The sequence below is a fragment of the Phaenicophaeus curvirostris genome, chromosome 5 (genome assembly GCF_032191515.1).
Source record: "Phaenicophaeus curvirostris isolate KB17595 chromosome 5, BPBGC_Pcur_1.0, whole genome shotgun sequence".
NCBI classification, from domain to species: Eukaryota; Metazoa; Chordata; class Aves; order Cuculiformes; family Cuculidae; genus Phaenicophaeus; species Phaenicophaeus curvirostris.
In genome coordinates, this window is record NC_091396.1 from 37,502,566 (window position 1) to 37,517,988 (window position 15,423).

Consider the following 15,423-nt stretch of genomic DNA (forward strand, 5'->3'; position numbering starts at 1 on the left):
TTGTACCTTTGGTTGGAGCTTGAGTGACTCTAGTCATATGTTCCTTTATTCCTGATTGGTGTAAAAATCTCTTGCTTCACATTTAAAGGTAGAGTCAATAAAATATTGGAGCACATGCCCAGCTGGGAAATGTCATCACTTGAAGGCAGGTAGCCTTTGGGATTGAGGTATGTTTTCATCTTATAATGACATTAAAATGAGGGCAGTTTAGGTAAAGGACATGATTTCACTATGGTTGCTGAGACAGCAGTCATGATCCATCTTCCTTGATATGAGCTATGCAGTTACCTTCACAGTTCCATGTTCATAATGGTAACGGAGCCTGGCTGCACTATTGTGTAACAGCACCTTGCACTCCATTCAAGTGAGGCAGAAAGTACCACTTGGCTGGAACAGATGTCTTCCAAGGCAACCACGTTACTGTCCTAGGAGCAGCAACTGCATTTTGCTGTAATATCACAGTAAAATCACTTTGGTATACCTTATCTTGGTGGGTGTTGTTTTGGAGAGACTTGGGGTTCTCATTTTTGCCCCACATTTTGTTATTTTGCCATAGTTGGTATAGTGGAAGTACTTTGCAGAGTCCTTCATAACTTTATATTAAAAAAAACCCAAACAACAGCAGAACTAATTGTTAATGATGTATGGCTGTGGCAGGTTCATTTTACATTATAAGTACAAATGCTCTCTACCAAAGCCTGTTGGTGTGCCAGCACTATAGATTTTATTACTTGAACATGTATGCACTGTTTTGTTTTCGGAAGGAAAGTGCTGCAGTGAATTCTTAAGTTTGCTCAGAATTGCTGTATGTGAGTGTAGCTTTCGAATTTGTACTGTGCACTTGCAGCTGATTTACAGGCAAATCACAGTGCAAAACATTCTGTGCTGTTTTTCACTTGTCTCAGACATTCATTTGCCAAGAATAATAATGATATTCCTAGGTTTATCACATCACTACCAGTTTAAAGTGCAAACATTCTGTGTAAGCCTTGCTAACTTAAGCTGGATAGAAAAAAAACAAGGTATCACTGTGATTAGTGTTGATAGTGTGTTGAGCAGATTGAAGATAGCTTTTAAGCTGAGCTTGTAGGAGGGAAGACAAGAGAATGCTTGTGCAGTCTTCATGAATTAAGTGGATGTGATGGAAGTGGAAGTGCAAATACAGTGTGTGCACCACTAAATCACTACAATTGGTCAGCAGTGTTCATTCTTAGAAGAACTAACGTTACTGTTTTTACGTTTATAGAAGTTACTTTTGAAAACCTGAAGGAAAGGTTTTGTGATGTAAAACCAACACAGTAGCTGTTAGGGATGTACTTGTTGAACTTTCCTCTGAGAAATGGGTTATCTAGATTTAGAAGTGTTACCTGAAGAAGCCACATTTTCAGGTTTATTTGTGCTTTTCTTGGCACAAATGTGGCATACTATGCTGAATATACATTTAAGCAGAAACACTTGTTTTATATTTGCATCAAAAATACAAATATTCTTAGTGAATATGGGACTTGTTTATCAGTATATGTTGGGCCTCTGAAGTAATTGCAGGGCCTCCAGGCTTCATAAGAAAAGATCACATGCTAAAATGTTTGTAAGAAGAAATGCACTATGTGCGTTGGAGAGCCAAAAGGAGAGGAGGTTTCTGTAGTTGTTTGTAGGCATGAGGTGAGATTCCTTTAACCATTTCCTTTATTAAGTGAGGCTGAGCTGAGAGTATACTTTTGTGTCACAGTGATACTTGATAATGCCAGCTATATTATTACATGTAGGTTCACCTCTTCCCAGAGCTAGGAATTTGACTATCCAGAGATTACTGCACAAGGACAAACCTGCTTTGACATGTTTCCTTGGTACGAAAATTAAATTTGAAATAGATGGAGTCATTCTGCTGGTAGACAATCTAGCAACCTTCTTAGATAATGAAGGGACAGAGCATAGCACATATAACAATGTTAAGTTTTATGTGCTAAGTTGCCTTCGAGCTAATAACTTTACAGAGCTGTCACAGAATCCACAGCATCATTGAGGAACAGAATCACAGGTTTACAGTGTACTTGAGGTTGGAGGGAGTTCCTGAGGATGATCCAGCCTAAGCCCTGCTTAAAGCAGAGTTAACTAGAGCAAGTTGCTCAAGAGAGGACAGATTAGGGTGAAATAGTTTGTGAGGACAGTTGTCACCACAACATCATCAAGCCTAGGATCTGGAGGCCATGAGTATATACACCTGTATGAACTGTATGAGAGACACTGGAACAAGTTACCTGGAGAAGCTGTGGATGCCGTTTCACTGGAAACGTTCAAGGTCAAGGTTGGATGGGGTTCTGAGCAACCCAATTAGTTGAAAATGTCCTTGCTTATTGCAGGGGGGTTGGACTAGATGACCTTTAAAGGTCCTTTCCAACCCAAACCGTTCTATGGTTCTATGGGTCTAAGATCTTGAGACTTTGTACAGTTGGAATTGGATATTTCCAGTGATAGAGACTGCATAACCTGTCTATAGACAATCTGTTCTAGCAGTTAACTGTACAGTAAAAACTTCTTCATATATTTAAGTGGAATTTCCTGTATCTGTGTCTGTTTCCTTTTGCACTTTCACAGGGCACTACTGAAAGAAGCCTAGTTCCATTGTCCTTACTTCCTCCCATTTTTTTTTTTTTTTTTAAATACAAACTGATAAAATTCCCCACCACCCTTTGAGTCTTCTCTTCTTGATGCTGAATAATCCTCTCTCTCAGCCTCCCATATAAGAGATTCTCCAATCCCTTAATCAACTTAGCGGTCTTTTGCTGGACTCACTGGACACAGCACCACAGATATGGTCTCATTCGTGCAGAATAGAGGGCAAAAATCAGAATCTTTATAGAGGATGACTGTGTAAGCAGAAATGGTGACCACATTACATTAAAAAGGCAGACAATCCTACCCTTGCGAACTAGATATGTAAATTTAGGCTATCAGAATAAAATTACATACTTTTAATTTTGGCTGACTAATCTTTACAAGATAGTTGTTTGAAAAATCTGTATCATATCCTGATGTGGACTGCTGATGCAGTATGCCTCTGTTTATGTCCATGTTTGATGGTGTGGTAAGTTCGAGGATCTGGAAATCATCAAGAGTTTACATATCCTGTGTTTCTTCTGCTGAAGAGCAGATGCATGATGGCCTAATACCAAGTTTCAAGTAAGGTGGTTGTTGAAGACTTCTCACTAAAGTAGCCCTTTAACAGGAAGGCTAAATTTAGCTATCTCTTAGTTAAAATGCGCACCTTCTGTGCAAGTCCAGGGTTTGCAGCATTGATGTTTTTACTGGAGGCGGGAAAAGAAAGAAAATACTGACATAACCAGAGATGAGTAGAGAAGAGCAGGCTTTTGGAGGAAAACTTCATCTGGCTTCAGGGATGAAATTTAAAGGCTTAAAGGAGAAACCTTAACCTGCATGAGGGGGTTCTTGAATTAATTAGGTTTCTGGTAAGAACTGGATCTAGGTTTTAGGGTGATTGGGGCATTAATTTGCTATACAATTGTGCATTACGCTAAGTAGGATTTTTGTGCTGGTCAAAGTAAAGAGTAATCATGTTAAAATGCTGTATGCCTATAGTCTTCTAAAAGCCTGACATAAGCCTTAACATTTGCTGCTTCCAGAAATCGATCAGTCAATCAGTACCCACTAAGCTGAATATTTCTTAGAATCTGTGTGTGGAAATGTGTTGAGGACTGTAGAATAATCAGTTGTCTTCTTGGATTAGTGAATTTAGGTGCAAAAAGAAAGAGTTGAAAAGCAAGGAAAGTGCGTGCGAAGATTGTATATTGAAATCCAATAAATGACCCAACTAACCATGCAGAGGTTTTAACACATTTTTGGTAGAAAGAGGATGACTTTATGAAGATCCTGTAGAAGAATTTCAAGCAGAAGTATGTGTAGCTGTTGATAAAATGTGAATTGTTCGGTTATTGTAAAACCAGGATGATAAGCTAGGACCATAGCAGACACTTTATTTTCGTTATAGGTTATTTTGAACTATGCCTTTTTCTTTTTTTTTCTCCTATGAGTGTTCTAGCATGAAAGCTTTACTGATAATTATGTTCCTCTTTACTAGCTCCTTAATAATAGGATAGTATAAGAATTGTATGGTTTGATGGCGTCTTGTTGCATGTAGACACTGTATATATGTTGACCTAGTCTAACCAGACACCTGTCAATGTGTCTGGCTGTCAATAGACTGTTATGTGCTAGCATCTTAGATTTGATTAGGCTTCAGTATGTCACATTTTCTTGGTGAAAAGTCAATCTCAACAATAATTTTTTTTTTCTGTTTTTCTAATTTGCAGGCTGTTCTGGAGACCATTAGGAATTTGATGAATACAGATTGTGTGGTTCCTGACTGGCTGCATGATATCATTCTTGGATATGGAGATCCAAGTAGTGCACACTATTCGAAAATGCCAAATCAGATTTCAACTCTGGATTTTAATGACACGTTCCTGTCCATTGATCACTTAAAAGCTAGCTTTCCTGGATACAATATTAAAGTGACTGTTGACAATCCAGTTCTGCAAATACCCCCTTTCAGGTGATCTCAAAATTTCCAATATTGTTCTGGTATTCTTGATGAAGTGCACTATTAGGTGGAGTTGAGTTTAGTGGTTGAAGGGAGGTGCTCTTTCTTTTAAGAAAAGATGTTAATATGTTAATATGAAGATCTAGGTATTTATATAAAAGAGGTAAATGTACTACAGTTAGGCTCAGGACAAGCTTCTGCTCTGCTCTGTACAAAAATGCATCACAGCATTGCTTGTAGAACAGTCTATTGGATATATGGAAAAAGCAACAGTATGAGAGACTCAAGACGTAGTATTCTCGTTTGCATTATGATATCTAGCATTCTCAAGTTCAGCCTAAAGATTTTTAATTTCAGAGTTTCCTTACATGTCTCATTAAGACAAGCTTACAACAGCAATTTCAACATCAGTTAAAAATTGAGAAACACCATGCGATCAAAATAAAGAATTAAGTCTGAAATCCCATGTTGCTTATTTTTTTTTAGAAATGGTTTCTGAAATAGGACGCCTACCTATGCGACCACTAAATGAGACTTACATGTTTTATTTTGATGGTTCTGTTCAGCATTTTTAGACTTGACAGGAGTGAAGCTCCTTGGACTTTGGCAACTGAGTTTCACAGGCCGTGATGTTGTAAAAGAGTTTCTTCTTAGAGAAGAGCTGCACTGTAGAAACTGTCTTTTTTTCACATATAAGTTAATAAGAATTGAAGTATGTTTCCTTTTGAAGAAATAGAATTAATTGGGAGGGAAAAGGGGGAGTTCCCCCCATACCAGTCAGCTCTTACAGTAGCTGAACTGAATCTTGGAAAGCAGGGAGATAACCTTCCATGATTATTTTGTGTGTTTGTTTTTTTTCTTTTGAAATGCTGCATGTAGAATGTGTGGACAAGGCATTAACGTTATATGATATGAAAATAGGCTGAAGGTATCAAGACACGGTGCTATGCATGATTTCTGTCAACGAACTAGTGTTCATTTTCAGTTCATAGATTGAGATGCAAATATTCCTCTTTATGAAGAGCTAATGCTCTTCCTGCTCTTGTCTTTGTCCTGTAAAGGGGCTAAGAGGTTATTGCTGTTAAAGTTCTCTGAATTCTTGTCTCAAAAAATTAGATAGGCACTGAAATTCCTTCACTGTGATTTGTTTCTGAACTAGAGAAGCTTACTAATATATGATAGAGGGCTTCATGTGTTGGAGCAGTTTAGACCATTGACATATCTTGTGTAAAAGAAAAAAAAAAAAGGGCATTGGTTCTAGAACAGAATCAAGATATTACTGCTGAACAGACAGTGCCGGTGGCTTTCTCTTATGACTTTTCTCCTGTCCCTTCCATTTTCATTTATGAGCTTTTTGCCTTCAGTGTTTTCCCAGCTGGCTGTCAGCACTGCCCCTGGCTTTTCAACCTATGTAAAGCGTACTTCTGGCATGCTTTTTGTCAAATACGCTTTCTTAAAATCAGCTTCATCAATTTAGTTGTCATTCCTTTTCCTTATCCTCATTAATACTTTGTCTTGGGCAACTCTGGATTCCCTGTGTTGTGAAAGTTTGTCTTAGTGGGGACAAAAAAGTCTTCCAAATTTGGTATCATAATGAACATGTTGAAGTGTAGTCTTAAATTCTGTGTTACAGGATAACTTTCCCAATAAGGGGAGGTAAAGGAAAGAAAAGAAAAGAAGAGAAGGAGAATGAAGAAAAACCTGAAGAAGCTAAGACACTGATTGTAGAGCCTCATGTCATTCCAAACAGGGGACCATATCCATATAATCAACCAAAACGGTAATAAATGGATGAGAACTTATTTACAAATGGGAACACATACAGAACAGTTAATTTTCAGAAATACTAAGAATAATATTGTTGATTATAAAGGAAATATCATTTTGATTTAATTGCCAAAAGAAGATTTTAGCTTGAGACTGTTTTCTTTTATATTTAAATCAAACTATTCTCTTATCCCCTCTCTGTTAAAAAATTCCTTTGAAGAACACTGGGGAATACTGTCTTAGTATTGTGCTAGGACTTCAAACATACCTAAATTTTACAGGATTCTCAGCAAATAATATCTAATGACAGACAATCTTTTGGATGGGATGATTTTGTTGTCATATGGACAACGCAATTTACTGTCTTGATTAGAAATTGCAAGATTGTCATGTCTATAAAGAAGAAAATTGTAGTCATGATTTCATTTATATATGTTTTACAGCATATGGTTCAGGAGAAACGTGTAGTCAATTAACTTGTTAAAATGCATTTTTGAAAACTTTTGGCAAGATCTATCAGTTCTCTGATCTTATTTTGCTTTGTTACAGCAATACTATTCAATTTACCCATACTCAGATTGAAGCTATACGTGCAGGAATGCAGCCTGGGCTAACTATGGTAAGAATATAATTTATTATTTTAATTATTTGATTCTTGCTTTAGGTACTTTCAGTGAAATACCAGTAATGCCTATTTCTGTACCCTTGCTGAGGTAACTTCTGTTAATTAAAATATAAAAAAATAACATACAAAGGTTCAACATCCTCCCATCTTCACAAAATCATACAGAAATACATTTGATCTCTGTGTAATTGTATCCTGTGTTTCAGCGGCTGAAGACTTTCAACAACAACTGAATTCGCTTTTTCAGTGGTTGAATTGCTGGTTTTGGACTGTAAAGCTTATGCCATGTCTGTCATTTTTGGCAGTTTTAAATTACTTGCATCATTTTTAGTTTGATTAAAGGAAATGGAAGTAATTGAATTCTCTTCAGTGAGCTTTTTTTCTGCTGTCTTGTGAAAAGTAATGTGCAATCCTTTGTATCTTGCTGACTTCTAGAACTAAGAAGTTACAAACAAAACAAAAGCTATAGATTTGTTATGAAAATAATTTTTGATCAGTGAATTTCTACAAAGGTCTTTAACGTTTACCACTCTCAATTAGACCTTCACTACACATACCTGTCTCCCAATGAAGTACTGTATGTTCTGGTAGTGACATAGTGGAAGATTTGAATGACTTTTCTGATACTCTTCATTTTTTCTTGGTCTATATAGGCAATAATGTTAATTTTTAGGGGTTTGTATTGGTACTCATTAGTATTGTACTCTTCCTCATCCCCTTCCTCCTTATGTTTTAATGATCCTTATACACTCTGTAGCTAACACACAAAAGGTGCGTGGCAAAGTTAAAAATAAACTTCAGTGGAATTGTATGCCTTTTGTCCCTGCCTGACTAGATGTGGTAGTAGTGTCATAAATGTATAAAAGTTACCTGAGCTTTTGGCAATGTTTTTGAGTATGTTTCCTAGTAGAGCACAGCAGAGCTTTCTAGTTGTTGATAGAAAATCAAATTTTAAGGTCTATTTAGAAATTAAAACTATTCTTTTGAATACTGTGAAAATGCTACAGTGATAGATGCTTTAAATTTGGTTATTAAACAACGTTAGAAGGATTTTGATATGCTTCAAACTTCTGGATTTCATATAATTAGAGTACCCACACCCGTGGATGAGAGTGTTTTTTCTATCAGGAGTCTTAGGAATAGGAAAGAAGATTGGAACATTAAAGTCTTTATTACCATTTTTTAATATATAATTCACACAAAATAATAGAGGAGAGTCTCTCTCTAAGACACCTCGGGTTTTTGTCTTATTTTATTTTAATAGCATTGCATACTGTTTGTTGGTATTATTTAACATTTTGTTGAACTATTAATGAGCTTCAAATTCAAGTGTATAATGCATTGTGAACTACCATTTACCTAATTTTTGGAGTCCTTTAAAGAAGAAAGTAAGTTCATATATCTTGTATTCCATCAGCTTTCAAAAATACTTGAGAAGATGGTTGTTATAAAATTTGAACTTTCATATTAGAACAGCATTTGTTACTTTTTACGGTGTTAGAAAATGAGAGCATATTTTGTCAAAAGGAAAAAAGAATTACAAGTCAGCTTTTTGTTCTTGAGAATGTACTTCTGGTTGGTTTTTGGTTTGGGTTGGTTTTTTTACAGCATCTCCCACTTTTTTGAAGGAAGAGAAAGAGGACTGAGTAAACCATTACATAGTATAGGCCTGGTTGTTATGTCATATATTTCTGTCAAATTTTTTTGAAAAATACAGTCCTACTTGCTTTTGAATCCAGTGATGAATAAGATTCTTTAAATGGAGTGTGATTTCATAGCATTTTATAACTTTTTGTGTAGACATATATGAATCCTACTAATCTGTGCATTTTAATGCTGAACAAATTACTTTAAAATGTCTCAGGTGTCAGTTTTTTAATTTTTTTGTATAATAGAGCCTATAAAAATATCACCTGTCAGTATTCATTATCATCAATTGTAGATTTCCGATTTAATAAAAAATGGAGTTTTTATTTTTCTTTTATATCTACCTTGCTTTTATTTTTTTTTCCAAGTATGTATTTTGATACTTTTTTCGCCATTTCCCCTATGCTTAGTTTGCCCTGAGCTAAATAGCCATTTTTCTCTAAGGAGGTCTGTTTTCATGGGTTAAGAGACAAAATAGTATTTCATATGCTGGATTATCATATTCCTTTTAGGCAGTAATCTGCCTAACTGGTCTGGATTAGTCTGTCATGACACACCGTGTTTGTTCTTGAAGTTCACAAAAAACAGCAAGTAACTGCTGGATTACCGTATTCCTCCTAGGCAGGAATCTGCCTCGGCACTGGGCTAGGTCTTTCATGGTGTACATATGTGTTCTTGAATTTGACAGAAGCCAGCAAGCAGTTGTATGTGAAACAGAAAATTGTTGTTGTTGTTAATACATGATGTTAGTCTCCTGTGAGGTTGTTCTCCTCTTTTACCTGACTGGCTATATTTCTGTAACATGCAATATTTTGATAAATTGTGTCATGATTTTTGTCTTTAATTTTTGTTTTGGTTTGGTTTTAGGTAGTGGGTCCACCTGGTACTGGAAAAACTGATGTAGCAGTCCAGATAATATCCAATCTTTATCATAATTTCCCAGAACAACGAACTCTTATAGTTACTCACTCTAATCAGGTAAAGTGTCAGGCATGACACAAATTTTCCTGTAATTGCAAAGAACAACAGCAAGTATTGAGGCCAGTAGGTTTGAGATTGCAGTTGTCTCTTAACAGTGGAATCTTGAGTTGATTTGCATGCAGTTTCATAATGTGAAATCAAATTTTTGAATTTCAGATTTCTAGTTCTGAGCTATTTATTAGAATTTTTCAACATATTTAACTGATTGGAGCTAGAAATTAGGAAATATTTTGAAAAAGTGTCTGTGCAGTTCTTATAGTTGCACATTCACTTCACGTATGCCAGATTTTTGCTAACTAACTGTCTTAGACAATTAATGCTCTGTGCTTCATGCTTCTAAGGTAAGGCAAGAAGTTCTCACCGGTGCTGAGTACAGAGGGAGAATAACCTCCCTGGACCTGCTGGCCACACCGTTTCTGATACAAGCCAAGATGTCGCTGGCCTTCTTGGCCACCTGGGCACACTGCTGGCTCATGTTCAGTCACTGTTAACCAACACCCCCAGGTCCTTCTCCTCCAGGCAGCTTTCCAGCCAGACTTCTCCTAGTCTGTAGCACTGCACAGGGTTGTTGTGCCCCAAGTGCAGGAACTGGCATTTGTCTTTGTTAAACCTCATGCCATTTGACTCAGCCCAGCAGTCCAGCCTGTTCAGATCCCTTTGCAGAGCCCCGCTACCCTCCAGCAGATCAAGACTTCCACCTGGCTTAGTGTCATCTGCAAACTTGCTAAAGGTGCACTCGATGCCTTCATCCAGGTCATTGATAAAGACATTGAACAGGGCTGGACCCAGCACTGAGCCCTGGGGAACCCCACTTGTCACTGGCTTCCAGCTGGATTTAACGCCATTTACCACCACTCTCTGGGCCCGCCCATTCAACCAGTTTTCCACCCAGGAGAGTGTGCGCCTGTCCAGGCCAGAGGCTGACAGTTTCCCAAGCAGAATGCTGTGAGAAACTGTGTCAAAGGCTTCACTGAAGTCCAAGAAGGCTGCATCCACGGCCTTTCCCTCGTTCAGTAGGCGGGTCATTTTTTCATAGAAGGCGATCAGGTTTGTTTGGCAAGACCTGCCTTTTGTGAACCTGTGTTGACTGGGCCTGATCACCCGGTTCTCTTGCATGTGCTTCATGATATCACTCAAGATCACGTGTTCCATGACCTTTTCCGGCACTGAGGTTCAACTGACAGTCCTGTAGTTTCCTGGATCCTCTCTCCGACCCTTCTTGTAGATGGGTATAACATCAGCCAGCCTCCAGTCCAGTGGAACTTCCCCAGTCAGCCAGGAATGCTGGAAGATGATGGAAAGGAGTTTTGCAAGCACGTTCACCAGCTCCCTCAACACTCTTGGGTGGGTCCCATCTGGCCCCATAGGCTTGTGTGTGTCTAATTGGCCAAGAAAATCTCTAATCATCTCCTATTGGATCATGGGAGCTTTGTTCTGCTCTTCTAGTTCCTGGGTTTGTACACACAGGGAACAACTTTCCTTGCTATTAAAGACTGAGGCAAAGAAGGCATTAAGTACCTCAGCCTTGTCCTCATCCTTTGTCACAGTTGTTCCCTTTGCATTCAAGAAGGACTGAATAGTCTCCCTCGTCTTCCTTTTACTGTTAATGTATTTGTAGAAAGATTTTTTATTATCTTTCACTGACTTGGCCAATCTAAGCTCTAGCTGTGCTATAACCCTTCTGATTTTTCCTCTGCACTATCTCACTTCTTCCATGTAGTCCAAATGGCAGATCTTGGCATCTTCAGCTGAGAACGTGCTTCCTGTTCGTAAGAGGTGGAGTCTTAACTGCTAATTCACAAGCATATGTAAAATTGTAGCTATATTGATCATTATGAAGGTCTTGAAGATTCTTCTAAATCTGCTTCTGATTTCAAAGGATTTGTTTGAAAACTGGGGTCTTGTATTTCCTGGTCTCCCTAATTAGTCTGTTCTGTCTCAGTTCTAAGTGTCTAAGTGTTCTAACTGAACATACCACTTTGATAACATTAAATCTTTGTCCATCAAAGCAAGATCAGGCACTCAGGCTGTTGAGGAGTTACAACCTGGAATAACATAGGCCGGTCTGTGATGGATTGTGGGACAGTTAACAGGTAATGAAGTTGAGAGAAAAGGTTGAGAGCATATCCGTTGGCAAGGGAAGGAAGGAAATAATTTGAGGCAGGCAGTAGACTCTTCTTTCCAGACAACACTTATGTGAGAACATGAACTCGAAACTGTACTTCAGGAAAGTCATCAGGGTTGTTCTCTGTGTCTTGACGCTGTACTTAAATATGTTATGAGACTTCCCACTGACTTGGAGTGCAAGTGCAGGTTGCTCATGTTTATTTTTAATTTCATAAGTTCATGATCCAGTGCTTGCAAACTTACTCCTTTGAAATAAACTGAATTGAACAGTTGATATTAAACTGTTAGGGAATTGAAGAGTTTAAGGCAGGAGACGTAGTACAACTTGAAGTTCAGTTCAGCAAAATGTATTTGTCCTGATGGAATACAATCACAGCATCTACCAGTCATAGCAGATCGCTCTCTTCTAATGTATAGGAAAAGTTAAGTGGTTTAGTCATCTAACAAATTCAGTTTTTGCAAAGTGTGCTTCTTGAGACATCTTTATAAGCTGATAACTTTATCAACTAAATTAACTAAGTGAATGAATAAAATTTTTACATGGTTTTAAAATTGTAGAATAGAATTTAATTGGTCTATAGAATATGAAAATACAAGAGTTTTAGTAGACTAATTTCCCTGTTAAGGTTAAGAGCTCTAGTTTCGGTATTAACTTCAGCTTTAGACTCCATTTATACCTAAAGAGGCATCATTTCCTAGCTGGAAGTTCTTACCAGTAGTTCTTCAGTTTTTCCCTGCAAGAGCTTCTGAACATCTGAAAACTACCATTTCTCCTGTTCTTGTCAATCTTCAGGCCTTGAACCAGCTGTTTGAAAAAATCATGGCTCTAGACATTGATGAGCGTCACCTCCTGCGTCTGGGTCATGGAGAAGAGGAATTAGAGACAGAGAAAGACTTCAGCAGGTGAGAAGGGAGGTCCTAATGATAAACTCACTTATATAAATGTTGTCTTATGTGTTGAATCCATTCTGCCTCCCTTGTAAATGAGCAAGGAGCTGTGCTTAACAAGTTTTACCTTTCTCGTATTATTGAATCCCAGTAACGCAGAGTACACAAGTTTTCAGTACAGGGTTGTGTAACTTCAGTTCTTATTCAGGAGAAGAAAAGTGTTCTCTTGAGAATTCAAAGGCAGCATCAGGTGATTGCTTGTTCAGAAACTCAACTACTTGAATAAAACCAGATGGTTATATTTTGGGCCTCTATATGTTCTAAAGAATTGATCTGTTTTGTGAGAGAAACTTGAATAATAAGAGTAGGTTTTTGCGGTTAGGAATTTTTTGTGCAAATGTGATCTCTTCTACTGGCACAGTGAATATTGATTATGTAAATATAAACATGAAATAAAACATTATGCTTTTAAGTCTTCAGAATATTGCTTGATTACAAAGTTGCTTATTTCATTGGTAAATAGTGCACTTTGAGTAATATATAAAGATAGCTCTCAATTCAGTATCAGTATAAAGACTTAAGGAGCTGTTCTTGTAAATATTTGTACAATTGTTATGTGTTAGTCCAATTGACGTTAGCAGGATCACACACATTCGTAAATGTAAGTGAGGGCATAAGGATCATGCACTGGAAATAACTGAGCTATCCAGTACTGGATTGTTATCATTCTAAATAGGACAATGGAACCCATTGTGATTGCCAAAGAGTGTCTTTTTTTTCTGTGCAGAAAGCATATTCTATGAATAGTAAGTTTAGTAAGAACTTGAATTTTAGCCTTTATTCGCATTTGAACTTTTAACTATGTATGCATTTTTAAAAGAAAGTATCCTTTTCCTCTCAGTTCTTTAATTCCAGTAATTTATTCCACTTTTTAATTTGCTTTCTTTTTTAGAAAATGCAATACATTGATTTCTGTTTTGCTTGTATTGCTTGTGGGAAGGGGGAGTGCATGGATCGAGGATGTTGATCTATAGAGGAGAATATTAGACTTGAGTTGGGTAAGACAAGGAAGAATGGAAGGATTAGATCATAAACTAATCAGTCATAAAAGTTACTGAACAGGCAGCTGTGAGTACAGGACCTCCTACGTGTGGATGGTAGACCTCTCTGTTATGGTGAGCTCAGCATTACTGCAAGACATTTTCTGTATTGTTAGAGGAAGTGAACCTTACCGTACTGAAACTTCGGGTATAGGTTCCATTTATAATGGTCCATACACTTGCATAAGTAACTTCTGTTTGTGTAACGCATACTATACCACAGTTCCTAAACAGTACATTGGAAGTAATGCTTTTCTACTTTACAGGTACATTATGAGAATGTTTTACTAATGCTTAAGAAACTTTTGATGAAATGACAGGAAAAAAGAGCTTTTCTCCAGTAATGGATCTTGCATGTCTTTGTAAAGTAATAGAGCTCAACTGATAGAAATAGTTGGCACATGACAAATTTATAGGTTTTGGAACCTGATAGTAGTTGCAAAGGTTTTTTGAGGGGAGGTATTGGTTTTTTTTGTGATCTCTTGTTGTAATACTTAGATAAAACAGTTTTGAATTAAATACATTTTAAAACAAATTATATTTGATCCATTTTATAGGTATGGAAGAGTTAATTACGTGCTGGCTCGAAGACTGGAACTTCTACGAGAAGTTGAACGATTACAAAGGAGTCTTGGAGTCCCAGGAGATGTTTCATACACTTGTGAAACAGCTGGCCACTTTTTCTTATACCAAGTAAGGACTGAAATACTTCTACAGAGACTGTATGACGCCAGTATGTTATGAAACACTTTATAAAAGTTTGAGTGAATTTTTCAGGTTTGAGTCTAAAAAAGCACATTATTTTGGTGGTTCTAAATACAATAACAGCCAAAGCTTTAAAAGCAACGTGACTTAGTTGTGTTGCTATTGGTTTAAATACTGCCTGATGGCTAATCAATTGAAAGGCTACCATTGCTGCTTTTCATGGCTGCTGGCAAAGATTCTAAACTGGAGTTTCTCCTTCAGATAGGAATATCTGTGGGCTGCTTCACATTCTGGACAAGCGTTAGAGCAGCTGCTTGATGATCCTACTAGAAAGCTTTTATGGTGTTAAGTGCCAGCATGAAATTGGATACACAGTATACAAAACAGTGGTTTTTCTGTATAGTGTATATCCATCATTTCCCTTCTATGTATTTTTCAGCGGCATGTTATACATTAGCAATAAATGTGGCTTAAGCAGGCCTGTAGAGTGGTACTTAAGGTCAAATGCATACACTGTATATGTTTTTACAAAAGTTACTTTGGACTTACTGTAGCTTGGACCTAAAGATTGAATGGTCATTATGTGTTGGCGAGTACTAGGAGCACTCAGCTTCTGGTTCAGTTTCTTCCCAAAGGAATCCAACTTGCTATTTAAACCAAAATACTGTAAGTGAAGATAATCAAAAGCTTTGCTTCTGTGTTGAGTTCACATAGTAAAAATTTGGTAGTAGGGTGTTGCAGGGGTGACCTCTGTGAGAACAGGCTAAGTGCTGCCCCATGCTGGACACAGCCAACTTCAGCAGACCCACTGCTAGCCAAAGCTGAGCTCATTAGCAAAAACGGTGGTGCCTCTGTGAAGACATATTTTGAGAAAAGGTCAAAAAACATGGTGTAGCACATGGGGACAGAAAGGGGAGTATAAGGAACAACCCAACACACCAAGGTCAGAAGGAAAAGGAGGGGCAGGAAGTACTCTAGTCACTGGAGATGTTCTCCCATTGCTCATGGAGACTAAGGTGAAGCAG

General features: G+C 37.5%; 1 protein-coding gene across 1 annotated transcript in view; it reads left to right on the forward strand.

The window, feature by feature from the left end:
• Positions 1-15,423, forward strand: part of AQR (aquarius intron-binding spliceosomal factor) — a 63,706-nt gene that overhangs the window by 31,523 nt on the left and 16,760 nt on the right. Inside the window, exons 20-25 of the mRNA XM_069858347.1 lie at positions 4,329-4,570; positions 6,192-6,338; positions 6,875-6,944; positions 9,465-9,575; positions 12,499-12,608; positions 14,251-14,386. Of these exons, the coding sequence (XP_069714448.1) occupies positions 4,329-4,570; positions 6,192-6,338; positions 6,875-6,944; positions 9,465-9,575; positions 12,499-12,608; positions 14,251-14,386 (816 nt within the window). The remainder of the gene's footprint in view (positions 1-4,328; positions 4,571-6,191; positions 6,339-6,874; positions 6,945-9,464; positions 9,576-12,498; positions 12,609-14,250; positions 14,387-15,423) is intronic.